Source organism: Engystomops pustulosus, chromosome 4 (assembly GCF_040894005.1).
Source record: "Engystomops pustulosus chromosome 4, aEngPut4.maternal, whole genome shotgun sequence".
Lineage (NCBI taxonomy): Eukaryota > Metazoa > Chordata > Amphibia > Anura > Leptodactylidae > Engystomops > Engystomops pustulosus.
In genome coordinates, this window is record NC_092414.1 from 58308712 (window position 1) to 58329351 (window position 20640).

The following is a 20640-nucleotide window of genomic DNA, read 5'->3' on the forward strand; positions in this document are numbered from 1 at the left end:
TAATAATATAGCACCATATTCTGTAGCACTTTACAGATCATACGGGACCTATACAAACATACGGAACAATAGGAATCATATGGAACAATTGGAGTGAGGGCATCGTTCGCAAGAGCTTACAGTCTATGGGGAAGAGGAGGATACACGAGGTATATGAATATATAGACCACAAGCATTGGAAATCTGTTATTTCTGATGTGGTTGGGGGGTTGCTTCAGGGAAATATAACACTGGCCATTGAGTTACCCAATAGAGTAACAAACTTGACCATTGTGGACCTCTAAAGACTCACATCCTGTATGCATAGGAGGAGATGCGTGTTGGTGGACCCCTACTGGTCTTTAGAATGGGTTCTTGTGTTTCTCTCAATGACCATGTTTTTTCATCTGTCTGAGACTGTGTGTAAATCTACACCTTCAAGGAGAGACACAGGAGTCCTGTTCTTAATAGTAGAGGTCCCATCGGTAAGGCACTTATCTCCTATCCTGTAGCTATAGATGTCCGGATGTTGAGCATAAATTTTCTTTTTCTTAAACATAGAAATGTTATACCAGGTTAGTATGAGCAGTGTTACTGTAACATTGAACATGAAGAGAGCTGCATCTCCTGATCCATAGCAGATACATTTTTGCACAAAACTTCTATAAATTCTATATAATATTTAGCCATGTAACATTTTTATGCATGGAAATATTTCATTTTCTTCAGCTTTTTCACTGTATATTTAATAGAAAGTTGAGAGTCCTCAGTTGTTGATACCTTTTATTCGCTACCTAAAAAGGTTGATGTTAGTTACAAGCTTTCGAGACTACTTCGGTCCTTTCATCTTTTCTGTCTTTTTTCCTTTTAGGTAGCCAATAAAAGGTATCAAAAACTGAGGACTTTCATCCATTTTAACACTGGCTAACGCCGTACAAAGAATCTTTAAGCTTTTTACGTAGTTGATTTATGCAATTTTAGAGATTAACATACTGTCGTATACTTGATCATAATGGGAGCTTATGCCTGCCAGGACACACAGCTCTCATCTGAGCCTTTTTTGGGAAACGTAGAAAATAAATTCCGTTACTTATGTCCTTCTTTTTCAGCTGGGCCTCTCGGATAGAGGAGCTTACAACTAGATCGACCTCTGATCCAGAGGGTTACCTGGCTCATCCAGTCAATGCATACAAGCTGGTGAAGAGACTGAATACAGACTGGCTGTCACTTGAGAACATGGTGCTCCAGGATTCAACTAAGGGTAGGAAGTCCAGATCTGTAGCTTTAAATCCTATCACCCCCCTTGGCTGGGGTATGAAATTTGCTTTCTAGCATTCTCTTTTTTTTAATATTAAAACTCGCCTGTTACCCTTAAAAAATGCCTTCAAGTTTATATGCAAATGAGCTGAGAGGGACTTAAGCTGATTTGATTAGAAAGATGTGATTTTCATATTTGATATGATGGCAAATAGTGCACCTGATAGGTGTGTATGAAGAGATGCTGCATCTTAAAGTAATTCATCCCAGGCAAAAAGTCTCTCTTTACAGCTTATTTGCATATGGCTTGAAGGTGATATTATTAATTTATTTTTAATACAGGCAAAGCAGAGCCTCCTGATGTATCTCGCAAGGGGGGAGGGGCTTTTACATGTGCTCAGGCATTGACACATGATAAATTTCCCCCAAAGAGTTCATCTCAGGCAAATTAGTTGGGTTTTCTACTTGAAGTGATGGTGCTTGACTAACTTTTTCCATATAGTCTGGAAAAGCACTGAGATACAGGATTACTGATAATGCATAAACGGCTACATAGCTGAGAGACTCGGCTTCCCAGAGGTTTGCAGAATGGTTGTTAGCTTTTTGGGGCTGGTGACTGTGTCCATACTAAATATGAAAGGTTTGTGAAGAAGCATCTCTTGTAGACAAACGAAAAATGTTTAATAAAGATTTATTATGTAAATGATTTGCCCCCATGCAGAATAAATGCCCCTTAAGGCACACACATCCTTTAAAGAAGTCTTCATTTAGGCATTGTCCTGGCAGCGTCGCTGAACAGATGTGTCCTCCCGATGACTTTCTGCTACACTTAGGAATTAGTCATCTGGATATCTTCATCTCTTTTTCTACAGAATAAATGAAAAACACACAGTCAATAGCATTATAGAGCAACAGAGAACATTTTTTTTTTCAGATATAGCTTTATTCAGATTTTGTTGGTCGCCCCATTGATGGGATCCTGATTTGTCAGTAGGGTTCACTGGGTTCTATTGTTGTCTGTCATTTGACAGGTCCAAAACTTCCTTCATGTTTTCTTGTTCCTCTCCCATGACTGATTAAAACAAGGCAGAGGTTAGTTCAGAAGCATGAAGTTTGATATTTTAGCTTTGGTTTTGTTGGTGTTTATTTTGTTTATCTGCTTAATACTATGGATGGAGTGAGAAGTAGACAGCTTCTTTTATACTGGTAATTTAGGGGGTGTCTTTAAGGCGGTGGGTGCTTTACTGTGGACGGCGCTGCATCTATAGTAAGTAATTATATACAAAAAATACATTTCCCTTTACGTGATTTCCATCTGTAAATTAATTGGCATTTATCAACCGTATAGGTGAATGTATGAAATATTGTTTACTAATACAAATCTTTTCCCATGTATGTCTCTTTTCCATCCTCTTCTGTAAGGGTACAGTCACATGTGGCGCTTGCATTTACAAGTGCAACACCTGGGCATGGGCCATGGCACAAAAGCATTTCCAAGGAAACGCATGAGATAGGTAAGCACCCTGGGTGCCGTTTACCAATCTCATGCGTTTCCATGGAGGCGTATATATGACCTTGCCAAAGTCAGTCCCCGGCCAATGTAACACAAGCGCCACGTGTGACCACACCCTGAGATAGGCATTTAACTGACTTTATGATCTACATGTGAATGTAGTCCAAGTGCTTTATTCACAGCAGATTCTCTTGTTTTCTCTTTGTATGGTCTTCGGGAGACTAGTCTCCACCCACTAGCTTAGATTACCTAGAAAGCGAGCCTTTCTTGGGTAAATTTGTTAAAAATGCTGAATAATATGACATAATGGCCCAAATAGTGGTTTATTACTCATGACAAGTAATCCAATAGATTAGCTGTAAGGTTTCTAAAAGTACCCAATTGTATGATATCTTCTTTACATCTAGTAAACAAGGCAGATTTTTTTGGATGATGTTACTGCAATATTACGGAACATTTCTCCAGGGGTTTTATGGAAGAGAAGAATGCATGTTCCATCTCCTCTTGGCTGGAAGCACTTGTACGAGAGCTGGAGTCTTCAGCGAGAAGTTACAGTAATTACTTTCACATAGACCATACTCATGTTTTCTCTGCAGCCCGTTCTGCTTTAGCTGTTAGACCCACAGAGCCAAAAGTGAGATCATGTTCTGGAGACAATTGGCTGGAATATTCCTCCCCCTGCCATCCTTTACCACAGGGATAATTCCTGACCTTCATATCCTACTTTTATTTTACCGCCAGAATATTAAAAGCAGCTTTGTAAACTTGGATCATTGTATGTGACTTTTAATACACTTAGTTTCCAAGTATAAGTGAATCCAGACACAATGTGAATTGATGTATTTTATAAGCTCGACAGTCGCACTGTGTAAAATCTGTTATTTTATGGATTGGACAGCTTGGTTTATAGGCATCATTTACCATGGAATGCAAGGACTTGTAGAGTTCACAGACCAGGTGTCACTTTTACAGATGTAGAAGTGCACCAATTTATACTTTTTAAAAACTTGGCGACAGAAGGATCGTTTGTCTGATGCATCGAAATTCTCTTAGTAGACCCCATACAGTGGGTCCCACCAACAGTGGCACTGAATTTGCACCCAGAAAGGAGCCCACCATCGCTGGCGCAGAATACGCAGGTGCATATTAGCCAAGACTAACCCAGCGTTAAAAAAAGCACCATAACCATTGTTAACCACTTCACAAATTAGCGTCCTATTTGCAAATACCCTGTGCAGTTAGCAGATTTATAGAAGTGTGTTTCTACTTGCCACAGAACAGGAGACGTAACAGGGGTGTATCTAGGAGAGTCTGAGCCCATAAGATATTGTGTACACTCACATAATTGCATTACAATCACACACAGTGGGGCAGATTTATCGAGCTGCCTGAAAGTCAGAATATTTCTAGTTGCCCATGGCAACCAATCACAGCTCAGCTTTCATTTGACCAGTGCTCATGAATATTTTAAAGGGGAGCTGTGATTGGTTGCCATGGGCAACAAGAAATATTCTGACTTTCAGACAGCTTGATAAATTGTCCCAAGTATATACATACCATGTATACATACATACATACATACATACATACATACAGGATATACACACATACATACAGTATCATGTACACCCATGCTTTTTTATACAGATCACACATACAGCAAAGACACTTACAAACATGCGGCAAATACACAACCATGACCCATGGCCCCCTGACACTACTGGCTCCTCAAAAAGGAGGGGGGGGGTGGCTAAAGAGCATATTTGTCTTCTAATTCTATAAGCAGAATAATTTTTTTAATAACATATTTTTTTTTTTATAATGTTAAAGCCTCAGATGTCATGGAAAAAAAATACAATTTTGACATTTCAAATATTAAGTGATTCCACAGATTTTCATTTATAGAAGCAGCTACTGTAAACACTGACCTGGACAGGGGTTAAATAATTGCTCATTAGGTTACAGCATTCCTTCTGCCACTGACCATAAATAATGTAGATTAAAATATATCTACCGTAGGTTGCACCCTCTATAGAAATGCTACGTGTGATATAATGCTTCCAGACATACATCAGTTTATCCACAAGTAATTGAAGGTGTTGTTCCAGTGTCGTCTCACATTCACTCGCGGGTCTTTGTGAAGTTCAAGACATGATGAGACATGGATGTTTTCTTTAGCAGACGGCATTGCTTTCAAACATTTCTAAAGGCGATTCACTTATTAACTGTTTTGCTGATATTTATGGAGGATTATTAGCATAGCTGGGGGACTGGTGGTTTATATTTGCCTGGGGGTACAATGCTGTCTGTGTGCCAGAAATTGATATATGTTCTGGATAAATGTCAAATAAATGTAATGTGTATTGAAACCCACATTAAAAGAACTTTCCCTGAAATCGGTATAGTATATGAATTTTCTGAAAACTACATGGAATAAGGAATCCCAGGCCTCTTCTTCCCTCATAACCTCCTTCCAGTTTCCTTACTTTTTTACTAATATTATTAGGGAATATATGTCAGCTATAGTGCATTCCCAGGATAAGCACTTCCTATATTCTAAGAGTGAATAGCAAAACACCCAGATATCCTGGTCCTCGATGGACTTTCTAAATGGTGCATACAGTATCACCTCCCTTTCCCTAGAACTGATATATACTGAAAATGGCACTTTTTTGCCATTTTGATAAATATGAAACATTCAATAAAAATTCATCAGAAGGTCATAAAGTCCTAAAAATGGTAGCATTGAAAACTTCATCAAAAATCGCAAAAAATGACACCACCCACAGCTCCAAATGAAAAAGTTATTAGCGTCAGAAGATGGAGGTTTTATTTTTTATTTTTTTTTGTAAATGTATGAAAACATTACAAAACCTAAACCAATTTGGTCTCCCTCTGATCGCACTGACCCAAAGAATAAAGTAGACGTATCATTTGTGGTGCACAGTGAAAGCCATAAAAATTAAGCCCACAGGAAAATTGGCGCAAATGCGTTTTTTTCACCAATTTCACTGCATTTGGAATTTTTTTCCCCTGCTTTTCAGAACACCTCATGGAATATTCAATACCATCACTATGAAATGTAATTTGTTACGCGGAAAACAAGCCACCACAGCTCTTTACGTGTAAAAAAAAAAAAAGTTTTTTGATTGTGGGAAGTGAAAAATGGAAATGAATAAGCAAAAAAGGGCCAGGTCTTTAAAGGGTTAATCATAATTAAAATGCTACTGGCCCATTAATCAGTCCGTTGATTTAATCCGCATGGAGCAGATGCAAGAGAGAAATGGCCGCTGGTCACATGTCCTGCACCTCATGGTCATGTGATCACCACTATGTTTGGCTGTAGTAGGTTGGTTGCAGTGCATTTAGTATGACCAGTGTTGTGTGAGACGTCAGGACAGTCTGTTACATTACTGGGAGCAGATGGAGGAGGAGTTACTAAGAACTGAAGGATTATAGGAATTACCATTGGCGGCTATCTTGGTGATAACTCCGCCTACTTTAGAAAGCCCATAACATTTTGTGAATCATAAAATCAAACTATTTATGCTCCATTTTGTGACTAATGACATTGAGTTTTGTTATATTCGTTTATTTATAGCATTTTAGGTTTTTGTATCAGATGTTCATATTCCTGGAATACCCCTTTAACAGATTATTAACCTTTTGTACCATGAAGTCTATCTCTCATATGTGGGAGACTGTGGTTTGCTGACCTGAATCTTTCACCCCTTATGTCATGACTTGCTCATCCTATCCACATTGTTCCTATGTGTGACTCATGGTTGTGTTTCTAATCCTTCTAGGCTTTATAGCAAACCTCACCTTACAAAGGGAGTTCTTTCCAAATGAAGAAGACGAGACTGGAGCAGCCAAGGCATTAATGCGTCTACAAGACACCTACAGGCTTGATCCAGATGTCATAGCAAGGGGAGTATTGCCAGGTTTGTACTGCAGTCTACTTCTCGTATGACACAAGCTCTTTATTCGCTGAATGTTACTTGCATTAGTAGTTAAAGCTTTCCAAAACATGGAATTCACCCCCCCTTTGGCTTACTATTTTAGTTTCTCAAATGATCCTCGATCTTTATGCAAATTGTGATGCAGAATAACTTGTCACATATTTTAAAAAGTTTACACAACCTAAATCTGCAGGTATCACATATTTAAGCTAACATTATAAAACTACACTCATAGCCCTTAATAATACATACCACCTGCATATTATAATCTGAAAACAAAATACGGACTACGAACCTTACATTCACAATGACACAGTGCATGAATTTCTAGACTATATGTTGGGTATAGTGCATTCCCAGAATAAGCAAGAATGAGTGAATAGCAAAACACCCAGATAGAAAGTCCATCGAGGAGCAGAATAAATGGTGCATACAGTAACAAGTACAGTACATTAAAAGCTATTTTACTTTTTCTTTGCCTATTGCACTGATAAAGAGACTCAAATTATTTTACCCTTAGGAATTTACTAAAAATATACTTCCTCTATTCACTCATACACAAGCCCCAGCACAAGCTCTAGAACAGTGATGGCAAACCTTTTGGAGATAGAGAGCCCAAACTTTAACCAAAATCCACTTATATATGTTGCAAAGTGCCAACATGAAAATTTAAGCAGTAACTTATTGACCCCTACTATATCACAGGTTTCAATCATATTGGCGTCCTGAGTTCACCAATATAATAGAAATATGATGGAGAAATTTGGATTGTAGCTTCCCTGTAAAGGAAGAATCCGGGTTCCCAGACCAGGAGCTCCAAAAATAATCTCTCTCTGTCCACACTTTCTCGTTTCTCCTGTAGCCCTGGCAGCCAAGGATGTTGCTTCAATATGGCGCTGAGCATGGCATTTCCTGGGCTGTATTGGACCGCAGGAGGCGGCCCCGAGTCCTGTCTGTCAAACTATGTGTTAGGGTGAATGCCTGGGTGCCCACAGAAAGGGCTCTGAGTGCCACCTCTGGCATCCGTGCCATAGGTTCGCCACCACTGCTCTAGAACGTTCTGCAGCTAAACTCTCTCAGCTATGCCCCTCCCATCTCACAGCAGATGGCGCAGTCCTGCTGATTCCCCCCCTTAGCCACCCCCCCTCCCCTCCATCTCACAGCAGATGGCTCAGTCTGATACAGCGCAGTCCTGCTGATTCCCTTACCTTAGCCACCCCCCTCCAATCTCACAGCAGCTAGAGAAGTATGATTTGGAGAAAAATTCTGCAGTGGACATGTGACAAGCACTAGGGAATTCCCATTTTCCAAAAGTCTGATTAAAGAGGCTAGAATATAGAGATGATTTTATATATGCATGATAACAAAAGCTGGAAGTAAAAGAAAAAAAACACTGTATACTTTTATTTTACTATAGGGACTCAGTTTCAGTGTTTATTGATTTGTCTTGCATGAATTCTATCAAAGGTAGCAATGTTTTATAAGTATGGTCTGTCATTGTAACCTGGTTGATCACTGCCCTGGGTTACCTTTATTTATTACTGTATTATCTTCTAGGCACTAAATATGTCTCCTCCTTATCTGTGGATGATTGCTTTGGCATGGGGAAAATCGCCTACAATGATGGTGACTATTACCATACTGTTCTATGGATGCAGGAAGCTCTGAAGCTGCTCGATGAAGGAGAAGAGTCCACCATATCTAAAGTGGATGTTCTAGACTACCTCAGTTACACTGTTTTCCAGCTGGGAGACATCCATAGGGCAGTAGAGCTCACAAGAAGACTACTAGTACTAGGTGAGAGGAAACTCGCTGGAATCCTTTTAGAGGTTGCCTTGTTTTTCCATCATTGCTTGATTTCCACATTGTAATGGCAATTGTGTGCATACCACTGCTGCTTTATAGGTCATTCAACACTAAAGGTTGTGTTTCTGGGACAGTTCTTCCAAATAACCGATATTGATTTGGCACATATTACTTGTAGAGGTTATCCTTTCAATGTTCATCTGGTCACCCAGAGTCCTCTGTCCTTGGCTGAGGGAAAAAATGTGGAGCACTGGCCAATGGTTATCAATGATATTTTTCAGTCTACAAAATGTAAGAAATAGGGTTTTGTTATCTTATTTCTTGTGCTTTTCTAGATTCCAGCCATGATCGTGCCGGAACAAATTTGAGATATTTTGAGAGATTACTGGAAAAGCAGAGATCTGAAGAAAAGATTAACACAACTACAGATAAGGAACCTCCCACGCCGAACTCTGGTGTCTACGCCAGACCCCTCGACTATCTGCCAGAGCGTGACACTTATGAAGCCCTGTGCCGTGGAGAAGGAATAAGAATGGTAACTTGGTAACCAATTTAAGATCAGTTCTTCAGGCTACATTGACATGACCGTATGGGGGACGTATGTACGGCAGCAAGCTTATGGCCGTACATAGGTCCCCCATAGACGGCAATGGTCACAAGGAGACATATGTGTACCGCTCCGTACACAGATAAAAAATAGGTCCTATCATTCCCTGTAGTATGGTCTGTGCGCCATGCATTTCTATGGAGATGGGAGGGGTCCTCCTCTCCACGACGCTGAACGTATGCTCGCCTGGCGGGCATACATTCGTGTGAATACAGCCTAAAGATGAGAATCTGAGTGAGAATTTAGCTAATGTATTCCTTTATAACCTAGTATATAGAGGTCAGTGATTTTATTTGGAGTGCATCCCTGAGTTTGTAACTAAATCTTCACAAAGCTTAAAGATACTAGTAACTTACAAACCATCCTGTACCATTCCTTGTGTACATAAATGGGCCCCATGTACACAACTTAAACTATAGATGGCCATACAGCTTACATGAATGTTGCCTATCTAATTTGTAAAGAGGTGACCCAGTAGTAAGGTGAAAAAAGAAAGGCCTGACAATGTGATAGACATATTTAATTTTTAACTGTGTAACTTTCCTAATCCTTCTTTTAATTTCAGTGGATTTCTTTTGGTGGCCTATTGCCTCTAATAAGAGAACATAAACATTGTCTCGAGCTGATACATGTGCATAGAGGTGTTTGGGGGAAAAATAGCATATGAATCTTGAGATGACTGCTATCTAATGGGTTTGTCATGTTTGTGTAAAATCACAAAGATTCTTATCTCAGTTAACCTTGTTCTTTCCCTTTTGTTCTAATTTTCAGACTCCGAGAAGACAGAAAAGACTCTTCTGTCGGTATCATGATGGCTACAGGAATCCTCTCCTGATTTTGAGTCCTATCAAAGAAGAAGATGAGTGGGATAGTCCAAGCATTGTTCGTTACTTGGATGTTTTGTCCAATGATGAAATAGAGAAGATTAAAGAGCTGGCAAAGCCAAGGGTAAGTATATGCAATGCTAGCTCAGTAGATTATTATACAGTAATACAGTATAACTAATAATATATTAATTTTGACAGTTTTAATCGAAAATATATAAAGCTTTGTTCACACTTTTGTTCTTTTATCTATATTTGAATTGCTATTGAAAACTCAAATACCCTTGCATGCTGGTTATTGTGTGACTGAAGATATTTACAGTTCAAGGGAACCTGTCTCCAGGAACCTTATTTTCACTAAAGACAGTTTGTAGAAGCCCATTACAACATTGCAAATCTGCCTTTTTGCTTTCTCACATTTGGATTACAATATAATTGTGTGTTATAACTAACCTTGCACCCTAAAAGAATCCGCTGTGTAGTCCCAGGGGTTGGGCTTTGGTTTGGAGGCATTTCAAAAAACATGTGACTTGTCTGTACTGCAGACTGCTCAGATCTTGGCCCCCACCTTTGTGTTCCTGTACAGCTAATAATAATTCTTCATTCACATGGCACACACAGATAATGCACCGCTGCACAAAGCATGTCACATTGGTCCCTGTCCCCATGTAGCTCACAATCTAAACAAACTACCAGTATGTTTTGGAGTGTGGGAGGAAACCGGAAAACCCAGAGGAAACCCATGTAAACACGTACATACAAACTCTTTACAGATGTTGACCTGGGTGGGGGCTATAAAATATAAAGGTGGGGGGGCGTGGCCTGGCTATGGAGGAGTAAGGAAGCAACCTTGCTAAGCTCCCGGGCCAGCCAGGATTTTTCCACCGCAATCTCGCTCCATCCTGCCTAATCCCCAACTACATGGGTCCCAGAAAGAAGAGGGGCACTGGCCCAACAGCCCCTACCACAACACGACCCCCATCTAAGGGCATCGACCAGTACCTGGTCCCACAGGCTCCACCGGACACGCAGACTCCCCAGGAAGAAGACGGCGATCTCATAGATCTGTCGCTCCCGACCGCTCCCGAGCTCCAGATGCCGCCCTCTGACCCTGCCTTGGGCTGCGCGGTCCCCGGACCCCGGACACCGCGTGGTGCGCGGGGCAAAGTAAAGATGGCCGACAGCGCGGCTCCTTCATCCTCCTCAGTGCGGTCCTCCGCATTTCCGGCCATGCCCGCTCCGGATCCAGCCCCGACTCTGCTCAGTGCTGCCTACATAGCAGCGGAGCGCGCCGGAGATCACTCGCAGCATGACCAGGCGGCCACACCACAGGAGACCGAGGCAAATGGAGCTGGCAGAGCCAGCATTTCACCATCCAGCCTCGCTGCCCTCAAACTGGGGATGGATGGCTCCTGCCTCACACCGGTCCGGATCTGCACCACTCCGCAGCGGTCCCCAGCTACTACTACCGCTGATACAGGTGAGCGGCACATCTCCCCTGTAGCCCTAGACTTTGACCCCATTCAGGTCCCAAGGGAACAGATGGGCTTGTCACCGGCACTGACCTCAGGCACTCCTGAGCAGCATCCCTCTGACCCAGAAGGAGCTCCAACACATGGGCTAGCCTCACCTGCCCCTCACCAGCAGGCAGTACTGTACCCATCAGTGGTAGTGAGAAAGGCCCCTCTGCCCCAGACACTACATCTGAGGGCCCCTTCGCCCACACATTCACATGCCAGCCCAGCCAAGTGCTCCCTGGGAGCCCATCCCGATTCTCCTCATGATTGGTCCCAGGACACACCCAAGGGGCAATCTCCAGCGGCACCCTCACTCTCTCTATCACGGAGCCCATACCTATTTCATCAAGACACCCAGGATGGTATCTCTGGTCAGTCACCTGAGTTGGAAGTACAAACCTCCCCGCAGTTCTTTTCAAGTTACCAAAGTAACCCAATTGAAGCGGGTGTCCTGGCGGACCTACGCGCACTTCGTAATCATATCAGAGCTATCCCAACTAGGGAGGATATGGAGAGCTATGTGGCCCGTCTCGAACAATCGTATAGGGGGGAGCTGTCTTCTCTGCGAGACGAGGTACAACAACTTGAACAAAGAGTATCCACTACAGAGTCCTCCCACCGCACGGTGACAGAAAAGCTTGCAGCCCATGATACTCAGCTTTCACTTCACTCACAGCAAATATTAGCCCTCACAGAACAAATGGACGACGCCGAGAACAGAGGCCGCAGGAACAATATTAGAGTTCGGGGTCTGCCAGAGTCTATTGATAACCAGCAGATCGACGGTACTCTTAGATCCATATTCAACAGCATCCTTGGGGCTTCTGCTGATTCTCCAGTAGAGCTTGATAGAGCCCATCGAGCTCTTGGCCCTCGCCCAACTGACCCTTCACGGCCAAGGGACATTATTTGTAGAGTCCACAGGTACCAGCTCAAAGAACAAATCATGACCAAAGCACGGGAGGCCGGAACTGTGCGTTTTCAGGACTCTGTTGTCCAGTTGCTGCCTGATCTGTCCCGCCTGACACTACAGAAACGAAGAGCCCTCAAGCCCCTTCTGGGCATACTACAGGACAGAAATATACCATATTCCTGGGGCTTTCCGTTTCGCCTTCAGGTGAGGCGCGACGGCATTCTGACAGTGCTCCGTCATCCAGGGGATCTCCCAGGGTTCTGCGCTGCCCTACACCTGCCGGATGTCGCCATCGCGGATTGGCCTTCTCTCCTCCCGACTGATCCCTCTTATCAACCGCCAAGACAGCAGAGGTTTCCTCGCCGAAGGGCCAGAAGACGCTCCCAGAATAGACGAGAAGAGGAAGACCGGGGTCCCCCTCCCCAGAGATGATCTACAACCACCCTCATAGACCAGGGGGTTCCTCTCCTCTCCAATTGCCTTCGTTTGGGCTGGTTTTTAACCATCCCTTGCAGTATCCTTTACAATGTTCGATAAACCGTTACATTTTCATAATGTTGAAATGTTGAATTGATTGCATTTTGGTTCAATCTGCACTGTTTTATCTATTAGGCATGATGACATATACATCGTTATCTTGGTGGCTCCTGGCCCCGGGGGCGCCCTGCATAGACAGCGCGTTCTCATCGGGCCCCACGACCAGCCGGTCTGCTCGTGGTATAACCGGACCCCAATAGGCTCGTTCCTGTCGCTAACGACAGCAAACGACCCTAAACCGCTGCGACCTCATAGGCCGCTGTACGTTTTTTTTTTTTTTTTCTCTCATTTATCTGTTATTTGTTATTTGATTTCTCCCTACCATTGCCTTTTTACCACTTTGTTCCTCTGTCTTTGCTCTCCCCCTGTTACTGTCTGCCCACTTAAGGCCCTCCGTCCACCCTCGCTCAGTCTAATCGGACATGGCGCCTATTACCTGCTACTCCCTAAACGCTAGGGGTTTGAACGTCCCCCAGAAGCGTAATCAAATCCTGTACCGCATGCATAAATTGCGGGCTGACCTCCTTTTCTTACAGGAGACCCACTTCCGCATCGACAGCATCCCCAACATCAGGGATAGATACTATACCACATGGTTTCATAGCACTCACCCCGAGACTAGGTCAAAGGGGGCATCTATTGCTATTCATAAACGCCTATTGTATGAGGTTGTAGACTCCCTTACGGACCCGGAGGGTAGATACGTTTTTGTCAAGATTCGCCTATGGGGCAAACTGCTCACGCTGGCCTCAATGTATCTCCCCAACAGGGACCAGATTCGAGTATGCCGCCGATTCCTGGCACGATTACGGGAATTCTCAGAGGGCATAGTAATTGTAGGAGGGGACTTTAACTTCCCGATGGACCCACAGGTTGACTGCTCGGTGGTGCGACCCTCTCTAGCCCCAGCCCAAATGAGGAAACTACAGAAATCCCTGTGGGACTCACAACTGATTGACGTCTGGAGAATCCTCCACCCGCAGTCTCGAGACTATACCTACTACTCTCCCGCGCACCGGTCCTATAGCCGACTAGACATGTTCTTACTAAGTCACCATGGCCTTGCGTGGAAACCTGAGGCCTCAATAGCTCCTTCACTATGGTCTGATCACGCGCCGGTCTCTCTCGCATTAGACGTTCCAGGTCCTCGCGCCTCCCCATGGCAGTGGCGCCTCAATGACAATTTGCTCAAAGACTCTGTCTGCCTTGCGGATGTCCGTAGGCAGATCACCGAGTTTTTAACCACTCACTCAGGTCAGCAGCCATCTCTCCCGATACAATGGGAAACCCTTAAAGGGATGCTTCAATTGGTATTCATTAAACATGGAGCTCGTCTGAAGCGAGAGAAAGCGGCTAAGATTCTGACGCTTTTGTCCAAAATTAGCACCTTGGAGCGGGACCACAAGAACGGCGGGTCTCAGGCGGTACTAAACGAACTGTTAAACACTCGGGAGGAATTGAAAGAACTCCTGAACCAAAAATATTTGAGCGCCCAGGACAGGAATAAGCGTTTCTTTTATGAGTACTCTAATAAGTGCGGGAAGCCCTTGGCCAGATACCTAAACCCCCGCACGACTGGTACCTATATTCCACATATAAGGAATCATACAGATAGATTGACTCATGACCCGGGCGACATTAACGCTACTTTCCAGACCTATTACAAAGACCTATACAACCTCCAAAGCCCACTGTCCGAATCGGCCAAGGCCAAGGAGCTAGAGAGGATACAGACCTACATCAACGACACGGCTCTACCCAGACTCTCTACAGAGAACCGAGACAGCTTGGAGGCAGACTTTTCTGAGGCAGAGGTAGTAGAGGTCATAAAGGCCACCCCAGCAGGAAAATCCCCGGGTCCTGACGGCTTCACCCCCCGTTTTTACAAGACCCTGAAGACTGAACTGGCCCCACTCATGACTCGGACGTTTAACTGTATCTCTTCCCAGGTCCCATTTCCACCTCAGTCATTGCAGGCATCAATATCGGTGATCCCTAAGCCCGGGAAAGATCATTCCATCTGCTCCAACTACCGCCCCATATCCATAATTAACATGGACATAAAAATTCTCTCCAAATTAATGGCCAATCGGTTGGGGGCTCTCCTCCCCGCCATAATACATAATGACCAGGTGGGCTTCATCCATGGGAGGGAAGCTCGTGACAATACCAATAAGACTTTACTCCTTATCTCTAGGGCCAAATCGACTAAACAGCAGTTATGCTTGCTTTCAGTGGACGCCGAAAAGGCATTTGACCGTGTGCACTGGGGATTCTTGTGGGCTTCGCTGAGGCAGTTGGGTATTGGCCCTCACTTTTTGAGCCTGGTCCAGGCCCTATATTCGGCCCCCACGGCGCAGGTCCGCACCAATGGAGTCCTGTCGGAGCCTTTCCGCATTAGGAACGGCACCAGACAGGGATGTCCCTTATCCCCCCTCCTATATGTCATAGCCATGGAACATCTGGCTGTTGCTCTTCGACGAAACCCCAGTGTACACGGTCTACAAGAAGGAACCAGACATTACAAGGCAGCTCTCTATGCTGATGACCTCCTTCTCTACATTTCTCAGCCTAGAATTACTTTACCTAATGTTCTTGAGGAATTTAAGAAGTTTGGCTCCCTTAGTAATTTTAAGGTCAATCTCTCTAAATCAGAGATCTTGAACGTCTCCCTCCCAGGGAATGAAGCGCTTCACCTGGCCTCTCAATTCCCCTTTAAATGGAAAAGTTCTCATATATGCTATTTGGGCATCAATATCCCAGCAGACCTTTCATCTTTGTATGCTTTAAACTACAAACCCCTTCTGGAACGAACGATAAGGGATCTCAGCCAATACAATGGCCGTCACCTCTCCTGGTTCGGTCGAGTAAATGTCCTTAAAATGGATGTAATGCCCCGATTCTTGTATCTATACCAGACGCTGCCGATCCGACCCCCAAGCTCTTTTTTCTCGAGACTACGCACAGCTTTTCGGAGGTTTATTTGGGGAGGCGGATCTAGCCGCATAAGCTTCTCGATCTTATCCCGTACGAAAGCTAGAGGAGGTGTGGGACTTCCCGACCCAAAACTGTATCATGTAGCGGCCACTATCCAGCGACTAGTCGACTGGACTTACAACAAGGACTCCAAGCAGTGGGTCCAGCTGGAACTAGACCTTACATCCCCCACTCTACACTACCTCCCGTGGGTCCCGGCCAACTCACGACCCCAAGACTTTACCCAATCCCTGTTCTCCCCATACTTTTTCTTTGCTTGGGACAGGCTGACGAACAAAAACACCCTGCTCAGGTCAAAGGGTCCACTGACTCCATTATTTCACAACCCAGCCTTCCCCCCCGGCGTGGATAGGCAGCGGTTCCTCTGCTGGGAAGCTTCCTCCGGCATCCGACTAGGCCAGATTATTGAGGGCGACTCTATTCCCACATTGGAGTCCTTGAAGGCCTCACATCCAGATATCCCAATGTCCTGGTTGGAACACAGACAACTTGTATCGTATATAACAGCAGACTTGGAACACTCTGCCTTCGGGTCGACTCCAACGGCCCTGGAGGCTCTGTTTAGACTGCCCTCCTCACCTCCTCATGTGCTTTCCGCCATATATAGCTTGCTGCTGGAGGACGCCACCCCTGGTAGGCCGAATTTTGTTGGGGCATGGGAAGAAGCTCTCGCCGTTGAATTAACGGACGATGAGTTGGATAAAGCCTACTTGTTCTCACATAAGATGCCGCTACCCTGTAGTGCTCAGGAAAAGAACTATAAACTTCTATCTAGGTGGTATAGATATCCCGCGCAACTTCACAGAATTTTCCCCGAAGTCTCGGATATTTGTTGGCGCTGTGGTGCGGAGGTGGGTACTATGCTTCACATTTGGTGGGGGTGCTCCGCCCTCCAACCCTTCTGGAATAAGGTTTTTGATACCTATCACCAAGTCACTGGCAAGAGCGTCACTCCTTCCCCCCAAATTGCTCTGCTGTCGATCATACCTGGGACTATCTCCACAGTCAAAAAAGGCCTCCTTCGACATTTCCTGACCGCAGCTCGCACGGTTATTCCAAGACATTGGAAAAACCCGCAATCGCCCACTACAGTCGAATGGATTCAGGAACTTGGGTTTATACGAAGAATGGAGGAGTTAGTAGCCAGCGACTCCCCAGATCCAGGGAAGACGAACACTGCATGGGCCCCTTGGGAAGTATTCATAAACGCCCCGGAATTCCAGGACTTGCTCCTGTCATAGAGCGCCACCCTGGCGCCCTCGACCAAGAGAGCGCAGCCTTGTGGGCTCCCTATCCCTTTTACCCCCCCCCCCCCTTCCCCTTTTTTTTCTAAATGTTTGTTTCCTTTCTTTATCTAATCCTTTGTTAACTTTCACACAATAATAACCTGACTGATTGGGATGGCACAAGGGAGTTCTAAACGTGACATTATGTGTTATGATCCTTCTCCCCATATTTCAATGAATATATGATCTATGATGTTTCTGATCCTGCGTGATCAGTCATGTACTGCCATCACCTACCTGTCTTGTTCTATTTTGTTTCCTTTCTAATAAACGTTGATTATACATAAAATATAAAGGTGTACTTGCCTCCTATGGCGCACCTCAGTTTCTCCGTCTCGTGCCCCTCTGTTTACGGGGGCATGGCACCTCGTCGCCGACATCTTTTGGGCACCTGACATGCCCACCTGACCCTTGTACTAGCGCTGTATCAGGCACATAGTGACAGATGGGCGTGCCAGGCAGACAGAAGTTGCCGGTGGCAAGGTGCTGTGCCCCTCTGTACTTATCTCTTTCAGTGCGGGACACTAGGAGCGCCGGAGGTGGTAAGTGCATGTTTATTTTTTTTTCAAGCAGACCCACAGCCATCCCACTATTGTAGCTTGGTCTTGGACAACCTCTTTAAGTTCTTTTTTTTCAATTGTAGAAGGCACTTATTTTGTGAAATAAAATGCTAATTAATTAAAAATCGTACACTGTGATTTCCTGGATTTTTTTTTTTTTTTTAGGTTTTATCTGTCTTTTCAGTTGATGTGTACGAACAATAAAAATTATAGACCTCTTTGTAGCTGGGGAAAACTTATAAAATTGGCAGTGTATCAAATTTTCCCACTTTATCCATTAAATAGGTTGTAAGTTATGCCAATTCATAGGGATAGGAGATAACAAGCTGATTAGTGAAGGTCCGATTGTTGATACCTTTAGCAAATCAAAGAAAGTGAGTACTGTTCTCGCTAACAGAAGGAGCGGCAGGACGCGCATGCCACCTGCTGGTCCATTCAATGGTATGGGAGTTAAGGAAAGCACAGGTCACAGCACTCGGCTATTTCCTGCACTCACATAGACTGTGAATGGTAGTGTTGAAGATGGCTCACCATTGTGCTCTCCCATTTCCATACTATTAAATGGAGCGGCAAAATGCATACGGCTAAAATATTGTATAGCGCCAGTTAAATCTGTAGATTTTGTATTAAAACATGGGACAACATAGGCGACTGTTTGAGTTGTGTATGTTAAAAAGTTAAGCTATACATATTTTGCACATCTGCTTATTTTTGGAGTTGGGAAAATATGAAATTGCCAAACTTTCAAATGTTTTTTCACCATGACAACTTGCCTCTGCAATGAAAGCCGCACGATATGTGGAGCCAGATTCCACAAAATTCAAACAATGATTTGGCAATGAGGTGTGCTTTGAATAATAGCGGAGAAAGCCAGAGTGGAGACAAAATAGTAACTCGGATATATATAATTCTTCTAGAAAATTGCGTCCTTGTGTAGACATAGTGGTAGTGGTACAGGTGGGCAGCAACTAATTGATGGAAAAGGTACAAAATGCCAAGGATAAGGCATCCTTCGGGTCCTAAAAATGGAATTATTCTGTGCTATTATATTTATATGTATGATAAATATATATCACAGAATGTGAAAGTCTTTGACAGCCGGGGCTTTCATGTGATGCAAGATGAAACTGGCCTCAGACATTCACTAGACAGGCCAAACTCCTACATAGATTTAAGCGGTACAGGGATATACGGCATAAAAGAACCTGGATCAACATTAATGACGCACATCAGTTACATCTACATCAGCAAATATTCTAGAGCAAGTTACTTGCTAGACGATTGTTTTTCCTACTAATGTAACATTTCTGTCTCCACCATCTTTTAATTTGATTCTTGTGTAATAACTATAGTATAATTTAGTTCTGCCACATCACAATTGTTCTTTGTCTGTCCAATACCATACTAACATGTAAACCTGCCAGATCCTGTTACAGTCAGTACTATGGTATATAATAGTTTTGTGAATTATCTTCATTTTTTTTTCCTATTTTCAGTTGGCAAGAGCTACAGTTCGTGACCCTAAAACTGGTGTTTTAACCACAGCAAATTACAGGGTATCTCAAAGGTAAGCGGTAACCCACCTGCCCTAAAAACCAAATGGAATTGGCAAGATAGTTTACAAAATTTTAATTTGATTAGTTAAGGACTGCACTGATCTTCTGTTGAGCTTTGCTGCCAGGCCAGTACTATACTGTGTATAGAGCTGGACACAGAATCGTCTACCTGAGAAGAAGTTAGTCAGTGGCACTCGCCCTTAAAAATCTTCTTCAAAGCTTTATTTAATTTCTTAAGACAAGAAAGCAGCCAGGGTAGGGTAGCAAGGGGGGGGGGGGGGGGCGGGTGCACTAGAAACATCGGTTTCATGCCTGATGCATTTCATTCTTAAAGGGGTATTCATATTTCAGCAAATAAATAAATGTTATTGTTTGTATACTGAAAAGTAATAAAAATTTCCAATATACTTTTTGTATCATTTCCTCACGGTTTCTAGAGCTCTGCTTGCTGTCATTCTATAGAAAGCTTCATTATTTACTTCCAGTGGATAGAAATCTGACCAGTCACACAGGTGCATGGCTTGTTATATCACACAGCTCTGATTACTGTCTGTGATATAATGAGCCGTGCACCTGTGTGACCATGGTCAGATTTCTGTCCACTGGAAGTAACATAGAAGCTTTCTATAGAATGACAGCAAGCAGAGATCTAGAAAACTGTGAGGAATTCATACAAAAAGTATACTGGAAAATTGTAACTTTTCATTATACAAACAATAACATTAATTTGCTGAAATGGGAATACCCCTTTAAGTTCTAAATGACTTCTGGCTGCACCTGTCCAAAGTAGGAAGAGCGTGGTTTTCATAGTAACCACTAACGCTGCACCAGGTTTGGCCGTCGGGCCTGCTTTGTGTGTGTAAGGAAAGGACACACCAAGTGGTACCGATACTTGTACTATGGCCGTGGCTCTGCATTAAGACCACATCACTCCCAGGTGTACTGTAACTTTTCCTTCCTGTGTGAATACTAACATTAGTTCATCATGTTGTTACATACTCGGCAACACATTGGTTAGTACGTACTTCTCAACAGATACATACATATATTCAGTCTACACTAATCTTTTTGCAATAAAAGGTGAAGGGAGTAAAGAATGGATCTAATAAAATTCTGACTATAAAAGGGGTGAGTGAGAGGGGGAAAAAGTTTTTTGTTCTTTGTTTATTTTTATTTGGAACTCAGGAGTAAGTTGGTTTAGAAAAAATGGGTCCTATGATTTTATTAGACCTTAAAGACGCTCACCCATATCTATCGTATCATTTAACCCAAGAGGGCCCATAGCTCCGGTTTGATCCATCTAGCTTCCTTTCTGAGTAATAATTT

The 20640-nt window shown here is 43.6% G+C and overlaps 1 protein-coding gene across 3 annotated transcripts in view; it reads left to right on the forward strand.

Moving 5' to 3' along the window:
- The window catches only part of P4HA2 (prolyl 4-hydroxylase subunit alpha 2), a 48727-nt gene that overhangs the window by 12728 nt on the left and 15359 nt on the right, over window positions 1-20640 (forward strand). For all 3 annotated transcript variants that reach the window (XM_072145988.1, XM_072145990.1, XM_072145989.1), the window contains exons 4-9: window positions 1089-1240; window positions 6556-6693; window positions 8269-8508; window positions 8853-9052; window positions 9896-10072; window positions 19255-19325. In XM_072145988.1, the coding sequence (XP_072002089.1) occupies window positions 1089-1240; window positions 6556-6693; window positions 8269-8508; window positions 8853-9052; window positions 9896-10072; window positions 19255-19325 (978 nt within the window). The remainder of the gene's footprint in view (window positions 1-1088; window positions 1241-6555; window positions 6694-8268; window positions 8509-8852; window positions 9053-9895; window positions 10073-19254; window positions 19326-20640) is intronic.